Source organism: Oncorhynchus keta, chromosome 26, assembly GCF_023373465.1.
Source record: "Oncorhynchus keta strain PuntledgeMale-10-30-2019 chromosome 26, Oket_V2, whole genome shotgun sequence".
Taxonomy (NCBI): domain Eukaryota; kingdom Metazoa; phylum Chordata; class Actinopteri; order Salmoniformes; family Salmonidae; genus Oncorhynchus; species Oncorhynchus keta.
The window spans coordinates 632,633-657,620 of NC_068446.1; the positions used below are offsets into that span (position 1 = coordinate 632,633).

Consider the following 24,988-nt stretch of genomic DNA (forward strand, 5'->3'; position numbering starts at 1 on the left):
GATTGACAAGAAACCTACCCCGGCATCCCCAAGAAGAGTGGCTTCCATCATTCTTAAATGGAAGAAGTTTGGAACCACCAAGACTCTTCCTAGAGCTGGCCGGCCAGCCAAACTGAACAATCAGGGGAGAAGGGCCTAGGTCAGGGAGGTGACCAAGAACTGGATGGTCACTCTTGACAGAGCTCCAAAGTTCCTCTGTGGAGATGGGAGAATGTTCCAAAAGGACAGCCATCTCTGCAGCACTCCACCAATCAAGCCTTTATGGTAGAGTGGCCAGATGACAGCCACTCCTCAATAAAAAGGTACATAACAGCCCGCTTGGAATTTGCCAAAAGGCACCTAAAGGACTCGGACCATGAGCAACAAGATTCTCTGGTCTGATGAAACCAAGATTGAACAATTTTGCCTGAATGCCAAGCATCATGTCTGGAGGAAACCTGGCACCATCCCTACGGTGAAGCATGGTGGTGGCAACATCATGCTGTGGGGATGTTTTTCAGCAGCAGGGACTGTGAAATTAGTCAGGATCAAGGAAAATATGAACGTGGCAAAGTACAGAGAGATCCTTGAGGAAAACCTGCTCCAGAGCTCTCAGGTACTCAGACTGGGAAGAAGGTTCACCTTCCATTAAGACAATGACCCTAAGCACACAGCCAAGACAAAGCAGAAGTGGCTTCGGGACAAGTCTCTGAATGTCCGAGTGGCCAACGCCCGGACGTGAACCCGATCAAGCCAAGCTTGTAGTGTCATACGCAAGAAGACTCGAGGCTGTAATCGCTGCCAAAGGTGCTTCAACAAAGTACTGAGTAAAGGGTCTGAATACTTATGTGAATGTGATATCAGTTTTGTTTTTCATACATTTGCAAACATTCCTAAAAACCTGTTTTTGCTTCGTCATTATAGGGTATTGTGTGTAGATTGATGAGGAAAAAATAACAATTTAAATCATTTTTAGAATGTGGGGATCTGAATAGTTTCCGAATACACTGCGTGTCATGAAACTCTCCTACCGTTTATCTTCAGATTTCAATGATAACAGAGGGGACATGGGTAATGCAATACGTTTAACTGTAGCTAAAGTGCCTATGTAGATATAACCGGCATGATAAGCCACACACATCCTACAGGGAGAGACAGTGTGACAGAATGAGGAGCGAGAGAAATAGTAAGAGAAAGAGGACGCAACAGAGAGACAGCGGAGAGTAGCTTATCTCATGAGTTACATAATAACATGACCCGATCATAGAAAAATTCAAGATCGGCAGGAACTGCGTCTCACGATGTTGGCTAGCAAAGCTCACGCGCAGAAACACGACATTGGGTCTAATGGTCGAGTCGAACTGAGCATGTGCAGGCCTGTCAAATCAAAAAGGCACCTGCTCGATAGAAAGTTGTTTTTGACCATTTTAACATGTCCATTTGGTCACTTTCAGAAGGTTGTAGTAATGACAGTTTCAGCTACTTAAGACATTGGCTCAAATCTGTGTTGTCTTTAGTTTGAGGGAAAAAATAAAAAAAAATACTACGAAGGACAGATTTTTCACTCCTCCCAGCGACTTGCCAAACCCCAGCCTGGTCTGTGGAGTCTGCGTCGCAATGCATTCCCGTAAATATCATGCGTTTGAAAACCCCGTGGTAAAATCCTCTCAGTAGGCAAACTGATGGTTTGAAGACAAGCGTTCTGGTTACTTACTCATAGAAGGTAAGCGTTCTGGGCAGGGGAGGTTCTGGGCGTATGTGAAGTTCTCAGGGAGGTATGCGGTTGGCTGGGACATGTATTCACTGGAGTTACTGCCATCTGGGTAATCTACAGGAACACACGAGACATTCATTTATTTTTTTGATTGATTGTATAAATTACTTTTCTATATTCCCCTTGTAGGGAGCTTAGAGCTGGATCATGCTGATTAATAGGTAGCGGAGGGGAGTAGACGGTGTCTCAACCAACATGTGACGAAGTAAAGCCAAAAATCAGAAAAACATATTGGAAGAAAAATGGGCCTAAGCCTGACCGACTCTACCAGCGAGAGTGAGGGTCATTCTTGGGATGTTTGGCTGCCCATCTCATATTGGTTGAAGCACTGCCTACTCCCTCCACCACCTATTAAAATCAGCAAGATCCCACTCTCTCTTAACAACCTAAAAGGGAGATGATTGAGATGTCATTTATACTCTCCCCTACATAAATATTTGGACAATGAAGCTACAACTTTTAATTTGGCTATACAAAATGTTTCAAAAGGCGACAGTATATCATGCAACATTTTCATAGATATGTTTTAAAGTTTAGAAATTGAGCGATTTACGCATCTAGTCCCCCCTTGTCAAACAGTGCCCTACGGAATTTTTGCACCCTAGGTAAATATGAACCAAAAAAGGCTGGAAAAAATGTCATATGAATCTTATCTTTTATTTAAAATTGTTCAAAAACAGTCCGTAGGAAAAAAATATTTTGTTAAAAAAAACATGCATTGTCCGTGTGGCTCAGTTGGTAGAGCATGGTGCTTGCAACACCACGTTTGTGGGTTCAATTCCCACGGGGACCCAGTATGAAAATAAAACAAATATGAACATGTATGCGCTCACTACTGTAAAATCGCTCTAGATAAAAGCGTCAGGTAAATAAGACTTATTGGCACCCCAGCATTTAGTACTTTCTGCACCCTCCCTTTGCCAAGATAACAGTTCTCAGTCGTCTCCTATAATGTTTGATGAGGTGGGAGAACACATAGGAAGATATTTCAGACCATTCCTCCATATAGAAACTCGACAGGTCCTTTAGAGTCATTGGTCTTCACTTGCAGACTCTCCTCTTCAGTTCACTGGGATGGCCATTGCAAAAGCTTGATTCTATGGTCAGTGAACCATTTGTGTGTGGATTTGGAGGTAATGCTTTGGATCGTTGTCCTGCTGGAAGATCCAACAACGGCCCAGTTTTAGCCCGCTGGCAGAGGCTGATGGGGTTTGGTATAAAATCTCCTGGTATTTGATGAGTCCATGACCCTATGTATCCTAACAAGGTTCCCAGGGCCTTTGGAAGTAAAACATCACAGCTCCACCACCATAATTCAGTGGGGATTAGGTCACTTTCTGCATGACCATGGCTCTTTTTACACCAATCCCACCTCAGGTGTTTGTTGCCAAAAAGCTCTATTTCAGTCTCATCAGACAATACAACCTGGTTCCAATCCAAGTTCCAATGCCCTTTAGCAAACTCCAGGCACTTACATTTGTGGTTTGGTGACAGCAGAGGCTTTCTGGCAACCCATCCAAAGAACTTGCTGGCATGGAGGTGGCATCTAATTGTAGTTTTGGAGACTTTGTGACCCCAAGATGTAACCAACCTCTGCAATTCTCCAACTGTAATCAGAGATTTTTCTGCCACTTTAACCACTGTGTGTGGAGGGGAAAAAAATACATTTGCGTTCTCTTCCAGGCAAGTTCATCACAGCTCCATTTTTTTTTAACATTTCTTAATTATTGCCCCAATAGTGGAGATGGGTATTTTCAGGCATGAAGCTATCTTTTTATAGCCATTGCCTGACTTGTGAAGGTCAACAAACTTTTGTCTAATTTCATGTGTTTGTTCTCTGGCCATTCCCATGTTGATGGATGACTAAGAGAGTTTAGCCTGTGTGTCAACTCATATTTATACCCCAGTGAAACAGGAAGTCATGGTTGACCACTTAAGAGCTCCCAAAGAATTTAAAAAGGGTAAAATCATCAATTGGTATATACATCAATTCTATTTTGTTCATCAGAATTTCTAGGTGTGCCAACAAGTGACACGCATGCTTTTGAATAAAATTAATACATATTTTTACAATTTTAACTCAAAAGGTGAGATTCACATGATATTTTGAGTACAAGATCAATATTTACCTAGGGTGCCAATAATTCAGGAGGACATTAAGTATTTGGACAAAGACGGACTTTCAGCACCCTCCAAAGATTTTCTATTGGGTTCAGGTCTGGAGAATGGCTAGGCCACTCTAGGACCTTGAGATGCTTCTTACAGAGCCACTCCTTAGTTGCCCTGGCTGTGTGTTTCGGGTCGTTGTCATGCTGGAAGACCCAGCCACGAACCCATGGGGGAAGGAGGTTGTTGGCCAAGATCTCGAGATACATGGCCCCATCCATCCTCCCTTCAATACGGTGCAGTCGTCCTGTTCCCTTTGCAGAAAAGCATCCCCAAAGAATTGTTTCCACCTCCATGCTTCACGGTTGGGATGGTGTTCTTGGGGTTGTACTCATCCTTCTTCTTCTTCCAAACACGGCGAGTGGAGTTTAGACCAAAAAGCTCTATTTTTGTCTCATCAGACCACATGACCTTCTCCCATTCCTCCTCTGGATCATCCAGATGGTCATTGGCAAACTTCAGACGGGCCTGGACAGGCGCTGGCTTGAGCAGGGGGACCTTGCGTGCGCTGCAGGATTTTAATCCATGATGGCGTAGTGTGTTACTAATAGTTTTCTTTGAGACTGTGGTCCCAGCTCTCTTCAGGTTATTGACCAGGTCCTGCCGTGTAGTTTTGGGCTGATCCCTCACCTTCCTCATGATCATTGATGCCCCACGAGGTGAGATCTTGCATGGAGCCCCAGACAGACCGTCATCTTGAACTTATTCCATTTTCTAATAATTGCACCAACAGTTGCTGCCTTCTCACCAAGCTGCTTGCCTATTGTCCTGTAGAGCCCATCCCAGCCTTGTGCAGGTATACAATTTAACCCTGATGTCCTTACACAGCTCTCTGGTCTTGGCCATTGTGGATAGGTTGGAGTCTGTTTGATTGAGTGTGTGGACAGGTGTCTTTTATACAGCTAACGAGTTCAAACAGGTGCAGTTAATACAGGTAATGAGTGGAGAACAGGAGGGCTTCTTAAAGAAAAACAAACAGGTCTGTGAAAGCCGGAATTCTTACTGGTTGGTAGGTGATCAAATACTTATGTCATGCAATAAAAGGCTAATTAATTACTTGAAAATCATACAATGTGATTTTCTGGATTTTTGGTTTAGATTCCGTCTCACAGTTGAAGTGTACCTGTGATATAAATTACAGACCTCTACATGTTTGTAAGTAGGGAACCCTACAAAAATCGTCAGTGTGTCAAATACTTGTTCTCCCCACTGTAGGAAGTGCTCAGAAACATATTCTATTCTTATTTACAATAACAGTGTCTCAAATGACAATATATTATTTACCATTCATTTATATTGCAGTGGTCTAAGACACTGCATCTCAGTACAAGAGGCTTCACTGCAGTACAAGAGGCTTCACTGCAGTACCTGGTTCGAATCCAGGGTGTATCACATCCGGCCGTGATTGGGAGTCCCACAGGGCGGCGCATAATTGGCCCAGGTTAGTCTGGGTTTGGCCCTTATTGTAAATAAGAATTTGCTCTTAACTGATTTGCCTAGTTTGTCGTCACAAGCTTGATGTGCCTACAGAGGAGTATTTTCTGTAATAAAGCCCTTTTGTGGCTGGGCCCGGCTCACCAGTGGCTGGGCCCGGCTCACCAGTGGCTGGGCCCGGCTCACCAGTGGCTGGGCCTATGCCCTACAAAGGCCACCCATGGCTGCACCCCTACCCAGTCATGTGAAATCCATAGATTAGGGCCAAATGAATTTATTTCAATTGACTGACTTCCTTATATGAACTGTAACTCAGTAAATTCTTTGAAATGGTTGCATGTTGTGTTAATTTTTGTTCAGTATACTTATGGCACCTTGAAATGGGGGTAGATAGTGCTTTCATTTCTAAAATGGTAAAACAGATATGTATGAAAATACCCTCAAATAAAAAAGGTGACATTCTGTACTGTTGCCTCATATGACACATTCAATCTGAAATCCAAAATGCTGGAGTATAGAGCCAAATTAAAAGTTAACTGGTTAAGCCAGGAGGTGGAGGGGAGTGGACAGCAGTTAGACCAACGTGACAAAGTCCAGCCAAAAATCACAAGAACCTCAGAAGTAAAATAGTAGCAACTGCAGTCCCTTTAGTACTTGGCAAGATGGCGCCGACAGAGATGGTCACTTCGCTTCGAGTCCTTAGGAAATTATGCAGTAGTGTTTTTTATGTATTATTTCCTACATTTTTAGCCCAGAAAATCTTAAGTGTTATTACATATATCCAATAGTTCATCCTGGCTGTAAGAGCGACGTCAACTTACCAACATTACGACCAGGAATACGACTTTCCGGGAGCGGATCCTTTGTTCGGACCTCCACCCTGGAAATCGGATCTAATCCCAGAGGGCGACCCAAAACAACATCGCCGCAGAAGTAGACGGAGCAGCCTCCTGGTCAGACTTCGAAAGCGTGCACACCACCCAACGCTTCCGTACATTACTCGCCAATGTCCAGACTCCAGGCAACAAGGTGGACGAAATTAGGATAAAGGTTGCCTTAGAGAGACAGAGATTGTAGCATTCTCTGTTTCATGGAAACATGGCTCTCGTTGAATGTTGTTGGAGTCAGTACAGCCACCGGGTTTCTTCCATGCGTCACGCCAACAGATATAAACATCTCTCTGGTAAGAATAAGGGTGGGGGTGTGTGCTTCATGATTAACGACTCATGGTGTAATCATAAACTGCCTGAATTTTGCTGGACCCCAGGAAGAGTAGCTGCTGCTTTGGCAGAAGCTAATGGGGATCCATAGTAAATGCAAATAAACATACAGGAACTAAAGAATCTCTGTCTACCACACCTATAATTCCTTACAAATCAAATGCCGACCATATTATCGCCAAAGAGAATTATTGTCAGTTATAATCCCAGCTGTGCATATCCCCCACTCAAGCAGATACCACAACGGCCCTCAAGGAACTTCACTGGAAAACATATATCCTGAGGCTGCATTTATTGTAGCTTGGGATTTTAACAAAGCAAACTTGAGAACAAGGCTACCTAAATTCTATCAACATAATGATTGCAGCACTCGTGTGGGCAGTACACTGGAGCACTACTACTCTAACTTCCGCAATGCATACAAGGCCCTCCTTCGGCAAATCCAACCACGACCCCATTTTGCTCCTGCCGTCCTATAGGCAGAAACTCAAACAGGATGTACCCATGACTATAACCATTCAACGCAAACCACAGCATTTAACCATGGAAAGATGACTGGGAATATGGCCAAATATCAATAGTGTAGTTATTCCCTCCGCAAGGCAATCAAACAAGTGCCACCGACACAGCCGGCTACCAAGGACTGCGGGCCTCCCCTCCTTCTCCGTGGCCGATGTGAGGAAGACATTTAAACGTGTTAACCCTGACAAGGCTGCCGGCCCATACAGCATCCCTAGCCACGTCCTCAGAGTATGCACAGACCAGCTGGCTGGTGTGTTTACGGACATATTCAATCTATCCCTATCCATGTCTGCTGTCCCCACATGCTTCAAGATGGCCACCATTGTTCCTGTACCCAAGAAGGCAAAGTTAACTGAACTAAATGACTATCGCCCCCGTAGCACTCACTTCTGTCATCATGAAGTGCTTTGAGAGGCTAGTCAAGGATGAGAGGCTAGTCAAGGATCATACCACCGTCAATTTACTGGCCACCCTAGACCCACTTCAATTTGCTTACTGCCCCAATAGGTCCACAGATGATGCAATCGCCATACCACAGCCCTATCCCATCTGGATAAGAGGAATACTCATGTTAGAATGCTGTTAATTGACTACAACTCAGCATTTAACACCAGAGTACCCTCCAAGCTCATCATTAAGCTTGAGGCCCTGGGTCTCAACCCCACCCTGTGCAATTGGGTCCTTGACTTTCTGATGGGCAGCCCCCAGGTGGTTATGGTAGGAAACAATATCTCCACTTCGCTGATCCTCAACACCGGGGCCCCACAAGGGTGCGTGCTCAGGCCCAAGTGTACTCCCTGTTCACCAAATACTGCGTGGCCATGCACGCCTCCAACTCAATCATCAAGTTTGCAGACGACACTACAGTAGTGGGCTTGACTACCATCAACAACGAGACAGCCTATAGGGAGGAGGTGAGGGAACACGGAGTGCGGTGTCAGGAAAACATCGTCTCACTCAACTTCAACAAAACAAAGGAGATGGCAGAGGAAACACCTCACTATCCACAGTTCCTCAGCGTACACATTACAGACAAACAAATGGTCCACTCACAGACTGTGTGTTGAAGAAGGTGCAACAGCACCTCTTCAACCTCAGGAGGCTGAAGAAATTTGGCTTGTCACCTAAAAACCCAAAACTTTGACAGACGCACAATTGAGAACATCCTGTCGGGCTGTAGCACAGTCTGGTACGGCAACTGCACCTCCCTCAACTGCAAGGCTCTCCAGAGGGTGGTGCGGTCTGCACAACGCATCACCGGGGGCAAACTACCTGCCTTCCAGGACACCTACAGCACCCGATGTCACAGGAAGGCCAAAAAGATCATCAAGGACAACAGCCACCCGAGCCACTCCCTGTTCACCCCGCTACCATCCAGATGGCGAGATCAGTACAGGTGCATCAAAGCTGGGACCGAGAGACTGAAAAACAGCTTCCATCTCAAGGCCATCAGACTGTAAAACAGCAATCACTAACTCAGAGGCTGCTGCCTACATACAGACTCAAATCATTGGCCACTTTAATAAATTGATCACTAGTCAATTTAAATAATGCCACTTTAACAATGCATCTTACATTGCTCATCTGTATATGAGTATATACAGCATCTTATACCATCTATTACATCTTGCCTACGGCGCTCAGCCATCACTCATCCATATATTTATATGTACATATTCTGATTTCATCCCTTTAGATGTGTGTATTAGGTAGTTGTTGTGGAATTGTTAAGATGACTTATTAGATATTAATGCACTGTCGGAAGCACAAGCATTTTACTACACTCATTAACATCTGCTAACCATGTGTATGTGAACAATAACATTTTCTTTGATTTTCAGAATTTGAGCGAGGGCCAATCTTGTGATTTTTGGCTGCCCATCATGTCATGTAGGTTGTCTTGTCTACTACACTCCTAAGATTGGAGACCCCGTCTGGCTCAAACTCCTCCCAAACTCACCTGTGCCGTTGAGAGTACTGTTCTTATTGGTGTAGAGTCTGATCATCTGACCAATGGTCCTCACATTATCCCTCAACATGATGCCCTGGGCCTGCACCATGAAGAAGTAGGTGTTGGCTGGAGAGAGGGATTGAGACAGGGAGAGCGGGAGGGGAGGGTGAGGAAAAGGAGGGAGAGAGACATAGGAAAGAGAGGGACAAAAGGAAAGAGAGTGCAATCACTTTAGTCTGACTGGTTCAATTACACCCGCCTCACGTACCAGTCCACAACAGTAAATTTGCTGACTGCTCATGTCGTCAGTGTAAAAGCTTTCCCTCCCCCAGTCTCTTGGCCATAAAGGACGGTTTAACACCGTCCTAGCAGCTAAAGCTTTCCCTCTCCCAGTCTCTTGGCCATAAAGGACGGTTTAACACCGTCCTAGCAGCTAAAGCTTTCCCTCTCCCAGTCTCTTGGCCATAAAGGACAGTTTAACTCCGTCCTAGCAGCTAAAGCTTTCCCTCTCCCAGTCTCTTGGCCATAAAGGACAGTTTAACTCCGTCCTAGCAGCTAAAGCTTTCCCTCTCCCAGTCTCTTGGCCATAAAGGACAGTTTAACTCCGTCCTAGCAGCTAAAGCTTTCCCTCTCCCAGTCTCTTGGCCATAAAGGACGGTTTAACACCGTCCTAGCAGCTAAAGCTTTCCCTCTCCCAGTCTCTTGGCCATAAAGGACGGTTTAACACCGTCCTAGCAGCTAAAGCTTTCCCTCTCCCAGTCTCTTGGCCATAAAGGACGGTTTAACACCGTCCTAGCAGCTAAAGCTTTCCCTCTCCCAGTCTCTTGGCCATAAAGGACAGTTTAACACCGTCCTAGCAGCTAAAGCTTTCCCTCTCCCAGTCTCTTGGCCATAAAGGACAGTTTAATACCGTCCTAGCAGCTAAAGCTTTCCCTCTCCCAGTCTCTTGGCCATAAAGGACAGTTTAACACCGTCCTAGCAGCTAAAGCTTTCCCTCTCCCAGTCTCTTGGCCATAAAGGACGGTTTAACACCGTCCTAGCAGCTAAAGCTTTCCCTCTCCCAGTCTCTTGGCCATAAAGGACGGTTTAACACCGTCCTAGCAGCTAAAGCTTTCCCTCTCCCAGTCTCTTGGCCATAAAGGACAGTTTAATACCGTCCTAGCAGCTAAAGCTTTCCCTCTCCCAGTCTCTTGGCCATAAAGGACGGTTTAACACCGTCCTAGCAGCTAAAGCTTTCCCTCCCCCAGTCTCTTGGCCATAAAGGACGGTTTAACACCGTCCTAGCAGCTAAAGCTTTCCCTCTCCCTGTCTCTTGGCCATAAAGGAACAACCTCACCACGGTTTAACACCGTCCTAGCAGCTAAAGCTTTCCCTCTCCCAGTCTCTTGGCCATAAAGGACGGTTTAATACCGTCCTAGCAGCTAAAGCTTTCCCTCCCCCAGTCTCTTGGCCATAAAGGACAGTTTAACACCGTCCTAGCAGCTAAAGCTTTCCCTCTCCCAGTCTCTTGGCCATAAAGGACAGTTTAACTCCGTCCTAGCAGCTAACAGTGATGGGACACAGGGAGGCGAGATAGGCGGCAGGAAATCCCGGTCTCTGGCTACGTCCTAAATAGAGACCTATTCCTTATATAGCGCACCTCACCCTATAGGCCCCAGTCAAAAGTTGTATCTATTCAGGACGCAGTCTCAGTCCCACTCCCAGCCTAGAGGCTGCTAGGGGCTCGGATTCATTTAACATTTACCACTACTGCAGCAAAACAGCCAGGGCACACACACACTTCATCAGCTAAGGTTACACACCTCATCAGTTTACACACTCACGCATCTCATCAACTCACACACCCATCTCATCAATGACGAACACAGGCACCAAATAAAATTACACAAACTCACACACAGACACCACACACTCCCAGCCCCGCACACCATCTGATCTATCAACCATTACAGAGGACCGGTCAAGCACTTATACACTGAAACACCAACTAATAGGTCTGGGCGGTATACCGTATTTTCCAATATACCGGTACTGATGCAAGGACCGGTATGAGTTTTTACTTTACTTTCTATAATGGTATTTCAATGTTTGCTTTGTTAAATGTGATGTGCAACTCTGGCGTGTAGAATGCCATTTTTTACCCCATTTTCTACTGAGTCATATCTCTCCCTATCCTCCTGCATGCTGCTAACCACACCAAGCCCTGACACTCAAGGAGATAGTAGTTGCTTGACAACATGCCGTTCATTCTGAATGGTCAGATGGATGCAACAATGTTGGTGACATGCTGCTTCCACAAGTCTTATATAATTACACTATTCGTTTGTGTAACTACTGTCTGCTAGTTTCCTTTTTTTCTTTGCAATGTGTTGCTAAAATTACTTAGCCGCTAATGCTAATCGCTAGCTAGCTGGCTTGCTAAATATACTAAGAGTCAGAGTAGCCGTAACTAGCTAGCTAATACTGCCTGGTACCATTGCCTAGATAAGACACCGTTGCACAAACATGCTTATCAGAAAGGAATAGGCTAAGCATGATTATGTTGTTTAGCTCGCGAGCCAACAAAACTTGTGATCTAATATCTAATTAGGGACCCCTGGAAACACTGACCAACACTTTGGTTCCTACTCTGTCCATAATTCCTCCCTGGCTTATTAATTCATTGTCATGTCAAACAACAATGTATTCTAGGTCCTGCCTACTATATAATTAGAATTGTTATATTTCCAAGATTCCAAAAGTTCACCAATTAATTAAACTAGGACTAGATTTGGCCCATATCATGACGCGTGGCACAGTGTGGAAATAAGAAAATTATTTTTGTTGGGAGTATAAATGGAGAAAGCCCCCATTGAAATCACATAACGTGTGTGTTGCCACCCTTGGCTCATGAACTACTCAAAGCATATTTAGACATTTTATTATTTAACAACTAAATAGTCATACTGTCAAATGTATTAAAAAAATAAATAGTAATATGATATTTTGTCCATATTGTCCAGCTCTACCAACTAATACATTCACAGAAGCCTAGTTTTGAGAAGCCTTCTGAGGCTAAAATAACCAGATTTCAACCAACATATCTGACTAGCCTGTATCCCAGCAACAGCATAAAGCAAATATCCCCTTGTTACTGTTATTAGAGACCGAATCAGATTTAACAAGAGAGTATTACAATAAAATTAAATTATTAGATTGGACAGGTAGGCCAATCTCAGAGTTTGAATCACCTAGCATTTGCATATCAGGGTCAGTGCTGTGCCCTTTCACCACAACTTGGGTGGTACCACACTTATGTAAAGCAATGCAAAAGCACAGTCCACTGTCACACAGACACACACTCCCGATGAGAAGGTGTGTGTGTGTGTGTGACATCATACACCACGCTCTCTGCGCTGACCATATCTGACTAATAATGACTGACCAATTGACCATATAATCCAGCATTATCATCTTGTTAGCCTACATAGTGACACTGTCTCAGATACTGGACATACACATCTGATATTAAAAAACAGATACTCAGGAATAATATGAGATATTAAAACAGAGGATAACCTATGGGAGTTCCACAGGATATGAAAAACAAAGCTGGTGTTCGACGGCTCAGAGGATGAAAACGCATTCTCCAGACCGACTGACCTTCTCAGATATTACCTATATTAAATGGTATTTTCCCATGTCTGTCTACTATACTACACATATAGCTGGCAGTGGTTTACCTTTTTGATGTTATCAAAAACAAAACAATCTAGTCCTAATCTTTCTAGTACTGGTTGAAGGACATACATTTGAAATGTGTTTTTGTTCTCAGACAGCTACGCTGTGGAGATGTGGAGGGCGAGAACAGTTGTGTCACATAGCTACGCTGTGGAGATGTGGAGGGCGAGAACAGTTGTGTCACATCGCTACGCTGTGGAGATGTGGAGGGCGAGAACAGTTGTGTCACATAGCTACGCTGTGGAGATGTGGAGGGCGAGAACAGTTGTGTCACATAGCTACGCTGTGGAGATGTGGAGGGCGAGATGCCTTGAGCGACAGGTAACTGCCAAAATAAGGGGAACACTTGAGTAAATGAGGGATACAAAGTATATTTGAAAGCAGGTGCTTCACACAGGTGTGGTTCCTGAGTAAATTAACATCCCATCATGCTTAGGGTCATGTATAAAATGCTCGGCAGGCCATTATTTTGGTTATAGTGGCTATACCCCCTTGAAAATGCCCCCCCCCCCCTTGACAATGCCCCCATCCACAGAGCACAAGTGGTCAATGAACGGTTTGATGAGCATAAAAACGATGTAAACCATATGCCATGGCCGTCTCAGTCCCCAGATATCAACCCATGGGAGAATCTGGAGCAGTCAACAAAAACACCACATTTATTGTGGAAGAATGGCGTCGGATTCGTCCAATAGAGATCCAGACATGTAGAATCTATGCCATGGTGCATTGAAGCGGTTCTCGCTCGTGGTGGCCCAATACCCTATTCAGACATAACGTTGGTGTTTCCTTTATTTTGGTAGTTCTGTACCTGCCCGCGCCCAGAAGACCTGCTCTGGCTGCTCAGCTCCCCCTGTTGACCATTTGAACCTCCCTCTGCTCAAGCCTTGTGCTTGACTGGATAAGAGCGTCTGCTAAATGACTTAAATGTAAATGTAAATGACTGTCTCGCCATCTGTTGGAGGATCGCACTACTCAAAACTTCTTAAGTTCAAACCTATACTCATGTCGTTCATACTTTAATTGATGTTTGTTTTGCTTTTCAAGCATTTTAAAATGTGTTAATTTGTACAGTGGGTATAAGTATTCACCCCCTGGATTTTTCACATTTTGTTGTATTACAAAGTCAGATTGAAATAAGATAGATTGTCATTTTGTCATTGGTCTACACAAAATGCTCCATAATGTCAAAGTGAAATGAAAAGCCTACAAATGTTTACTAATAAATAAACCTTTTATAAAATAGTTGTTGCATAACTCTATGCACGAGGACTGCTTTGAACAATTTCAACAAACAAAAATCTTTACTGGAAGAACTGTGCAGATGCAAAGTCTGGTAACAGAATTATGGTAAAATAATTTGAGATCACATTTTCCAAAGAATATCTGCTCCGAATGAAGATATGACGTGACACCTTGAGTTAAAACAAATATATATTTCTGATTATGAAGTGGACTTAGATACAGTAACGGAATAACATCATGGGTCCCTGATCAGTACTATAGAGAAAAGCATTATTATGGATATGAATAAAAATGTTCTTCATTGTGATGTATCCTGAATAGTTACAAAGGTAGAAATATACAAGAGACCACATTTGGTTGGTCTGGACCAGACCAAATCTGAAAACAATAACGGACATCTATGTTTCAAAAGTTTGAACACAAGAGTACAGCACAGTACAGTGCATTATACTGCACTCGTGTGCTTTACTCTACTGTTCTGTACTCTACTGTATTGTACTTTCCAAACTTGCAAAACAGACATCTATGATTAGTTCAGATTTGGTCATGCCAGGGCGGAGTGACCAAATTTCAACATCCATGGACGTTGAGCATCCTGACTGGTTGCATCACTGCCTTGTATGGCAACTACTCGGCCTCCGACCGCAAGGCACTACAGAGGGCAGTGCGAACGGCCCTGTACATTACTGGGGCCAAGCTTCCTGTCACACAGGACCTCTACACCAGGCAGTGTCAGAGGAAGGCTTTAAAAATTGTCAAAGATTCCAGCTACCCTAGTTAGACGGTTTCACTCTGCTACCGCACGGCAAGCGGTACCGGAGCACCAAGTCTAGGTCCAAGAGGCTTATAAACAGCTTCTTCCCCCACGCCATAAGACTCCTGAACAACTAATCAAATGGCTACCCAGACTATTGCCCCCTCTTTTACACCACTGCTACTCTGTTGTTATCATCTACGCAGCCACTTTAATAACTCTACATACATGTACATATTACCTCAGCTAACCGGTGCCCCCACACATTGTACCGGTACCCCCCTCTATATAGTCTCACTATTGTTATTTTACTGCGGCTCCTTAATTACTTGTTACTTCTTTTTCTTATTCGGATGTTTTTTTAAATTTTTTATTAACTGCATTGTTGGTTAGGGGCTCGTAAGTACGCATTTCACTGTAAGGTCCTCACCGGTTGTATTCAGCGCATGTGACTAATATCATTTGATGTTGGTCAGTGCTCAGTGGGTGAGGATGCTTGTTACAGTAAACGGAAAGAGGATAGGTGGTACGCGTCATGGTTAGGTGTCAGTAAGAGCCAGGAGACATTCGAGAGAGAGCGTCAGAGCGAGAGGAAGTGTGAGAGGTTGTCCAGACTATTTCAGTCTTGCTTTGACCACAAAAAGAGAAGAAAAAAAAACATTATGAGCTGAACATAAGTGTGCTAGTGGAAGGCAGGACAGTAGCAGGTGACCCAACTGTGTGTTGTCAGTACTAGGATTTCCCATTGTAGCTTAATTGCAGTAATTACATTACACATTTTTCCATAATTCAATTACGGTAACAGAATTACAGGTTTTAATCACTTAAAACAAACCTGATATCAGTAAAAACACTAAATTGGTAGGTATACCTTAACTTGCTACTTCTGTGAACTTTCAGTATCGTCCCTCACGACGAAGAGAAGAGAAAATATCATAAAGATACGTGGTCTTTTGGCAATGTTATTTCAATGTTATTTCAACTTAGAACGCAAAAAAAAGTTTTGTTCCATTACATGTGCTTTTGCGGGGCACAACAAAAAAGAAACCAAGCATCACTTTTCCCTAAATTCCCTTCCTCCTCAATGCCACACTCAATAATATGTGTTCTGACCGCTCCCTCTACACCCCCGTGCTGAGTGCACACACAAGCTCCTGTTAGACCTACAGAAATAACAGACTAGAAAAACGGTGGGATACACAATTTACATTCAAAATGACAAGTTATCACAAATTCAAAGTGGACCGATTAAAGTAGGAAAATTCATGTTCCAACAATGAGCTGCAGTTTTGGACGCTTCCATTAAAGAAAACGGAGTTCTATTAGATAGATAGCTCTGAATCCACGATATGGTAGAGGTTGAGACTGGTGTTTTACGGGTACTATTTAAGGAAGCTGCCAGTTGAGGACTCAAAATATACACTAATGTACTTATCCTCTTGCTCAAGTGTGTACCGGGGCCTCCCAATCTTTCTATTCTGGTTAGAGCCAGTACACGCTGTTCTGTAAAGGAAGTAGTACACAGTGTTGTACGAGATCTTCAGTTTCTTGGCAATTTCATGCATGGTATAGCCTTCATTTCTCAGAACAAGAATAGACTGACGAGTTTCAGAAGAAAGGTCTTTGTTTCTGGCCACGTTTCTTGTTTGTTGCTGAGATAGAGATACATCTACAGTTGAAGTCGGAAGTTTACATTAGGTTGGAGTCATTAAAACTCACTTTTTCAACCACTCAACAAATTTCTTGTTAAACTCACAGACATGATTCAAACAGTTTTAGAAACTTCAGAGTGTTTTCTATCCAAATCTACTAATAATATGCATATCTTATATTATTGGCATTAGTAGCAGGAAGTTGAAATTGGGCACGCTATTTATAAAAGTGAAAATACTGCCCCCTATACCTTGTTAAAATCAATCCTCCAGTTGTTTTTGTCATAAATAATCAATAATATTTCAACCGGACAAAAGCTTCGTCAATAGGAAAGGAGAAACAAGAAAGGTGCGTTCACCATCAGGGCGCATGGCTGATGAATGGAGATTTCCACTGGCCACTGATTGAAAGTGGTGCATCTCCCTCATTTTTCAGAGTAAAAGCCTGAAACAATGCCTAAAGACTGGTCACATCTTGAGGAAGGCACAGAGCTCGTGAACTGGGTCCTAAGTCTTTGTATGATGGATGGGCTTTCAATGGAAAAACAGCCTTTCAAAATAATAGTACTTCCTGGTTGGATTTTCACCTGCCATATCAGTTCGGTTATACTCACAGACATTATTTTAACCGTTTTGGGAACTTTAGCGTTTTCTATCTAAATCGACTAATTATATGCATATCCTATCTTCTGGGACTGAGTAGCAGGCAGTTTAATTTGGGCACTCTTTTCATCCAAAAATCTGAATGCTGCCCCCTACCCTAGTGAAGTTAAGGACAGAAAAGTCAAGGTATTGGAGTGGCCATCACAAAGCCCTTACCTCAATCCCATCGAAAATGTGTGTGCAGAACTGAAAAAGCATGTGCGAGCAAGGAGGCCTACAATCCTGACTCAGTTACACCAGCTCTGTCAGGAGGAATGGGCCAAAATTCACCCAAGTTATTAAAGGCAACGCTATCAAATACTAATTGAGTGTATGTACACTTCTGACCCACTGGGAATGTGATGAAATAAATAAATAATTCTCTACTATTATTCTGATATTTCACATTCTTAAAATAAAGTGCAGATCCTAACTGTCTTGCTGCTTTTTGTTCTATGTTGCTCTGTCTGTATGCTATGTCTTGCTTGTCCTATGTTGCTGTGTCTATGGTGCTATTGTCTATATTGTAATTGTTTTTAATAACCTGCCCAGGGACTGCGGTTGAAAATTAGCCGGCTGGCTAAAACCGGCACTTTTACTGAAACGTTGATTAATGTGCACTGTCCCTGTAAAAATAAAATAAACTAAACTAAACTGACCTAAGACAGGGAATTTTTACTAGGATTAAATGTCAGGAATTGTGAAACTGAGTTTAAAGGTATTTAGCTAAGGTATATGTAAACTTCCGCCTTCAACTGTACACACACACACACACACACACACACACACACACGCGTGTGTAATTAAGTCTCATTAAAGTGTGGATTTTCAGGCACATTGTTCATGTCAGCATCGGCTATAACTATATAACTACTAAATCTACTTGAAAATCTATGGCAAGACTTGAAAATGGCTGTCTAGCAATGATCAACAACCAACTTGACAGAGCTTGAAGAATGTTGAAAAGAATAAATGGAAACACTGGAGTGGCTGAGTTGGAAGGTAGGCCTTGAAATACATCCACAGGTACACCTCCAATTGACACAAATGTCAATTAGCCTATCAAAAGCTTCTAAAGCCATGACATGATTTTCTGGAATTTTCCAAGCTGTTTAAAGGCACAGTCAACTTAGTGTATGGAAACTTCTGACCCACACGAATTGTGACAATGATTTAGAAGTAAAATAATCTGTAAACAATTGTTGGAAAAATTACTTGTGTCGTGCAAAGTAGATGTCCTAACCGACTTGCCAAAACTATAGTTTGATAACAAGAAATTTGTGGAGTGGTAGAAAAATGAGTATTAATGACTAACATAAGTGTATGTAAACTTCCGACTTCAACTGTATATCCGTACCTGTTGGGTGCAGTGATCACAATATAGTGGCTATATCCAGGAAAGCCAAAGTTCCAACAGCTGGGCCTAAAAGTGTACAAGAGATCATACAAAAGATTTTGCTGCGACTCTTACGTGGATGTTAAAAATATTTGTTGGTCTGATGTGATTAATGAGGAGCATCCAGAAGCTGCACATGTTGAATTTACGAAATTGCTTCTTCCAATTATTAATAAACATGTACCTGTTAAGATACTGACTGTTAGAACTTAAGCCTCCGTGGATTTATGAGGAACTGAAAAACTGTATGGTTGAAAGAGATGGGGCAAAATGATTGGCTAATAAGCCTGGCTGTACATCTGACTGGCTTACTTAATGCAAATTGAGAAATTATAAGACTAAACTCAATAGGATGAAACTGTATTATGAAGCCAAGATCAAAGATATCAAGAATAATGGAGAAGAAAAAAAATTCAGTAGTTTAAATTAAATTGTGGGCAGAAAGACGAATTCAATTCCATCTTTCATCTAATCAGATGGATTATTCATCACAAAACCATTTGATGTTGCCAATTATTCTAATGATTATGTCAGTGGCAAAGTGTGCAAACGTAGGCAGGAAATGCCCATGACAAACAGTGAGCATTTATATCACGCATTAAAAAATAAATAATATTGGAAGCAGTGCAAGTTTGAATTTTGTAAAGTTAGTGTGGGAGAGGTGGAACAATTATTGTTAACAATCAATAATGACAAACCTCCTGGCATTGACACCTTAGAAGGAAAGCTACTGAGGATGGTGGCTGACTCTACAGCCACTCCTATCTGTCATATTTTTCATCTGAGCCTAAAGAAAAGTATTTGTCCTCAGGCCTGGAGGGAAGCCAAAGTAATGATGCTACCCAAGAATGGTAAAGCAGCCTTTACTGGTTCTAACAGCAGACCTTTAAGCTTGCAGCCAACTCTTAGCAAACTGTTGGGAAAAAAATGTGTTTGACCAAATAAAATGTTATTTCTCTGTAATCAAATTAACAGACTTTCAGCGTGCTTTTCAAGAAGGGCACTCAACATGTACTGCACAGACACAAATGACTAATGATTGGTTGAAAGACATTTATAGTAAGAAGATTGTGGGAGCTGTACTGTTAGATTTCAGTGCAGCCTTTGATATTGACCATAAACTGCTGTTGAAATAAAATGTGTTATGGCTTTTCAACCTCTACCATATCGTGGATTCAGAGTTATCTAATAGAACTCCGTTTTCTTTAATGGAAGTGTCTCTAATGTCAAACATGTAAAGTGTGGTGTACCGGAGGGCAGCTCTCTAGGCCCTCTTTTCTATTTTTACCAACGACCTGCCACTAGCATTAAACAAAGCATGATTATTGTCCATTCGTGTGGTCCAGTGCTGCAAGCAACGACCTAGTTAAGCTGCAGCGGGCCCAGAAGAGAGTAGCACGTTTTGCTTTTCATTGTAATCAGAGGGCTGATATTAATACGATGCATACCAGTCTCTCTTGGCTAAGAGTTGAGGAGAGACTGACTGCAAGAAACATTAATATGTTGAAAATCCCAAATTGTTTGCATAGTCAACTTACACACAGCTCTGACACACACACTTAACCCACCAGACATGCCACCAGGGGTCTTTTCATAGTCAACTTACACACAGCTCTGACAGACACTTAACCCACCAGGCATGCCACCAGGGGTCTTTTCATAGTCAACTTACACACAGCTCTGACAGACACTTAACCCACCAGGCATGCCACCAGGGGTCTTTTCATAGTCAACTTACACACAGCTCTGACACACACTTAACCCACCAGACATGCCACCAGGGGTCTTTTCATAGTCAACTTACACACAGCTCTGACACACACTTAACCCACCAGACATGCCACCAGGGGTCTTTTCATAGTCCATAAGTCCAGAACAAATTCAAGAAAAACATACAGCGAGCCCTTATTGCATGGAACTTCCTTACATCTCATATCGCTCAAATAAACAGAGAACCTGGATTCAAAAAACAGAGAAAGCAACACCTCGCGGCACAACGCCTCTCCCCTGTTTGACCCAGATAGTTTGTGTGTATGCGTTGTATGTAGGCTACGTGTGCCTTTAAAAAAAAATTATGTAGTTCTGTTCTTGAGCTGTTCTTGTCTAATGATATTCTGTATTAATGTCATTCTGTATTATTTTTCATGTTTTGTGTGGACTCCAGGAAGAGTAACTGCTGCTTTACCAACAGCTAATGGGGATCCTAATAAAATACCAGCAAAACAATCCAAACCTATTTATTTCACTTACTTGCCGTTTCGTTGTTAATTTGTTCCGTCGTTTCATTCTCAACCAGGATTTCATCATACCTGTCAAGCAGTGAAGTTTCAGTCTGTCCGTGGCCGCTCTTCCTCGGTGAGCACTGTGTCCGTTTCCATCTTGTCCAGCTGTGTATGTAACATTTCACCTAAACCCTGTTTCTTGTCTGCATCGACGTAGCGGTCCTTGTACCTAGCATCGAGCACAGTAAAGAGGCTCAGAGAGAACACCACCGAATCGCTTGTTCACAGCATCGAGTACATTTCTAAGTTTCGTAGTTTTGTTGAGGAGGCGTTTCAATGCCATGACAAACGGAATCAAGCCTGCTGCAGATGCAGGTGATGAGCTTATTTCTCAAGTCAGTTGTTCGAATGGCACTAGGAGTGAGTTCATGTCTCCAAGTTTCAAACATGCTCTCAAACAGCAGCGGTATGAGAACCAGCACATTCTTGAGCATGCAATACGGCTTTCCTCAGTACGTAATCCTTGTCACCCACTGTGCCATCATACTCAGCATGCTCATGGGGCTGACGTCGCCGGTCCAAATGTCAGTCGTGACACCCTTGGCATTATGAATTCCATTATCTTGCCGTTAATGGGTTTCACATGAGTTGTCTTGCTGAAATGTTCTTACCCTTTCAAATGACTGCTCAACTTGTTTAGTTGTTGGAAGAATGCGCTTAGTAATTCTGCTTTTGTTCTGTGTAGCGTTGTATTTTTAGTGGCGTCATTACGTCATCACTTACGTTATATACAGTGGGGCAAAAAACTATTTAGTCAGCCACCAATTGTGCAAGTTCTCCCACAAAAATATGAGAGGCCTGTAATTTTCATCATAGGTACACTTCAACTATCACAGACAAAATGAGAAGAAAAAAAATCCAGAAAATCACATTGTAGGATTTTTTATGAATTTGCAAATTATGGTGGAAAATAAGTATTTGGTCAATGACAAACAAGCAAGATTTCTGGCTCTCACAGACCTGTAACAACTTCTTTAAGAGGCTCCTGTGTCCTCCACTCGTTACCTATATTAATGGCACCTATTTGAACTTGTTATTAGTATAAAATACACCTGTCCACAACCTCAAACAGTCACACTCCAAACTCCACTATGGCCAAAGAGCTGTCAAAGGACACCAGAAACCAAATTGTAGACCTGCACCAGGCTGGGAAGACTGAATCTGCAATAGGTAAGCAGCTTGGTTTGAAGAAATCAACTGTGGGATCAATTATTCGGAAATGGAAGACATACAAGACCACTGATAATCTCCCTCGATCTGGGGCTCCACGCAAGATCTCACCCCGTGGGGTCAAAATGATCACATGAACGGTGAGCAAAAATCCCAGAACCACACGGGGGGACCTAGTGAATGACCTGCAGAGAGCTGGGACCAAAGTAACAAAGCCTACCATCAGCAAGGGCATTGAATAGGAAACGTGGCTGGGTCTTTCAGCATGACAATGATCCCAAACACACCGCCCGAGCAACGAAGGAGTGGCCTAGCCAGTCTCCAGATCTCAACCGCATAGAAAATCTTTGGAGGGAGTTGAAAGTCCGTGTTGCCCAGCAACAGCCCCAAAACATCACTGCTCTAGAGGAGATCTGCATGGAGGAATGGGCCAAAATACCAGCAACAGTGTGTGAAAACCTTGTGAAGACTTACAGAAAACATTTTACCTCTGTTATATACCCTCTGTTGGCAATGACAAAGTATTGAGATAAACTTTTGTTATTGACCAAATACTTCGACCATAATTTGCCAATAAATTCATTTAAAAAATCCTACAATGTGATTTTCAGGATTTTTTTTTCTTCCATTTTGTCGGTCATAGTTGAAGTGTACCTATGATGAAAATTACAGGCCTCGCTCATATTTTTATGTAGGAGAACTTGCACAATTGGTGGCTGACTAAATACTTTTTTGCCTCACTGTACGTATGCACATCAGCGTTAAACTAGACATCGGGCCGATGCGATGTTGGCATTTTTAGCTAAAACCGTCCGATTCCTAAAAATGCTCACCGATATTTCTTGCATCCCTAGTTAAAACCCATATACACTGCTCCAAAAAATAAAGGGAACACTAAAATAACATCCTAGATCTGAATTAATAAAATATTCTTATTAAATACTTTTTTCTTTACATAGTTAAATGTGCTGACAACAAAATCACACAAAAATTATCAATGGAAATCAAATGTATCAACCCATGGAGGTCTGGATTTGGAGTCACACAAAATTAAAGTGGAAAACCACACTACAGGCTGATCCAACTTTGATGTAATGTCCTTACAACAAGTCAAAATGAGGCTCGGTAGTGTGTGTGGCCTCCACGTGCCTGTATGACCTCCCTACAACGCCTGGGCATGCTCCTGATGAGGTGGCGGATGGACTCCTGAGGGATCTCCTCCCAGACATGAATTAAAGCATCTGCCAACTCCTGGACAGTCTGTGGTGAAACGTGGCGTTGGTGGATGGAGCGAGACATGATGTCCCAGATGTGCTCAATTGGATTCAGGTCTGGGGAACAGGCGGGCCAGTCCATAGCATCAATGCCATACTCTTGCAGGAACTGCTGACAAACTCCAGCCACATGAGGTCTAGCATTGTCTTGCATTCGGAGGAACGCAGGGCCAACCGCACCAGCATATGGTCTCACAATGGGTCTGAGGATCTCATCTCGGTACCTAATGGCAGTCATGCTACCTCTGGCGAGCACATGAAGGGCTGTGCGGTCCCCCAAAGAAATGCCACCCCACTCCATGACTGACCCACTGCCAAACCGGTCATGCTGGAGGAGGTTGCAGGCAGCAGAACGTTCTCCACGGCGTCTCCAGACTCTGTCACATCTATCACACGTGCTCAGTGTGAAACTGCTTTCATCTGTGAAGAGCACAGGGCGCCAGTGGCGAATTTGCCAATCTTGGTGTTCTCTGGCAAATGCCAAACGTCCTGCACGGTGTTGGGCTGCTGTAAGCACAACCCCCACCTGTGGACGTCGGGCCCTCATACCACCCTCATGGAGTCTGTTTCTGACCGTTTGAGCAGACACATGCACATTTGTGGCCTGCTGGAGGTCATTTTGCAGGGCTCTGGCAGTGCTCCTCCTGCTCCTCCTTGCACAAAGGTGGCGGTAGCGGTCCTGCTGCTGGGTTGTTGCCATCCTACGGCCTCCTCCACGTCTCCTGATGTACTGGCTTGTCTCCTGGTAGCGCCTCCATGCTGTGGACACTACGCTGACAGACACAGCAAACCTTCTTGCCTCATCTCTCATTGATGTGCCATCCTGGATGAGCTGCACTACCTGATCCACTTGTGTGGGTTATAGACTCCGTCTCATCAACAGCACTATGTCCATAGCATGATGGTCTAGCAGTAGCCAACACACTGTACCATTCGCAGTGACAGCGTTGTAACTACAAGATATAAGCCTAACAGCTGGTTAACCATGTGTAAATAAAAGCTAAAACCCTTTTCCTGTGTTGCTTCAGACAAAGGCCCAATTAATTTTAGCTGCTGATATGCTGTAGGGATTTCACCCCTGGGACTACTAATATGCTCAGCAAAGAAACAAACTGTTTCAAGACACGACTTACTTGGGAAAAGTTGGCATATTTGCCATTTTACTAAACATTGGCTGATTGGATTAATGGCATAAACATGGATCTTAATCTAGGTTACCTGGTTCACTCGGTTAATGTGAATATACATATAGGCCTATCAGATGTACACTACCTAGCTACTAAACCACACAACTAGGTGGTTATCAGTGTTGATTATGTGGCTCTACTTGCTGGCTCTGTCAGCAACTCCATATCCCTTCCCACCATGGCATGGTTCAACAGCATGGCAGATATATTCATACGAGATTGCTGCTTTTGTGTAAATTTACTAAGTTAGACCTAGTGAATAATCAGTTAAATCCTTTCCTTTCTGAAATCTGTGTAAGAAAATGAATAACTCAATTAGTTAAACTAGCTTGTTTACTACATTATTAGTAGATGGCTTGTTTCTGAGTAAGGACACACTTTGTAGAAGAGACAGAGGCATGATTGTTCAATGTTGACTAACGTTACAGCAACCAGATGGCAGCTCAATATAACGTCACGTTTTTTAAAATAAAAACAAACATGATATTACCTTTATTTAAATAGGCCATAGTAGCAAGTACTTACAATTTAGTTAATTAACACTGGAGTGATAGATGTGCAGATGATGTGCAAGTAGAAATACTGGTGTGCAAAAGAGCAGAAAAGTAAATAAAACAATA

The 24,988-nt window shown here is 43.0% G+C and overlaps 1 protein-coding gene across 18 annotated transcripts in view; it reads right to left on the minus strand.

Moving 5' to 3' along the window:
* Positions 1–24,988, minus strand: part of LOC118358814 (beta-1,4-galactosyltransferase 6-like) — a 41,259-nt gene that overhangs the window by 14,333 nt on the left and 1,938 nt on the right. For 17 of the 18 annotated variants that reach the window (XM_035736734.2, XM_052480002.1, XM_052479998.1 and 14 more), the window contains exons 2-3: positions 9,056–9,172; positions 1,694–1,807 (exon numbers count right to left, since the gene is read on the minus strand). In XM_035736734.2, coding sequence (XP_035592627.1) covers positions 1,694–1,807; positions 9,056–9,172 — 231 coding nt within the window. The remainder of the gene's footprint in view (positions 1–1,693; positions 1,808–9,055; positions 9,173–24,988) is intronic. The other variant, XM_052480005.1, reaches the window with a different exon arrangement.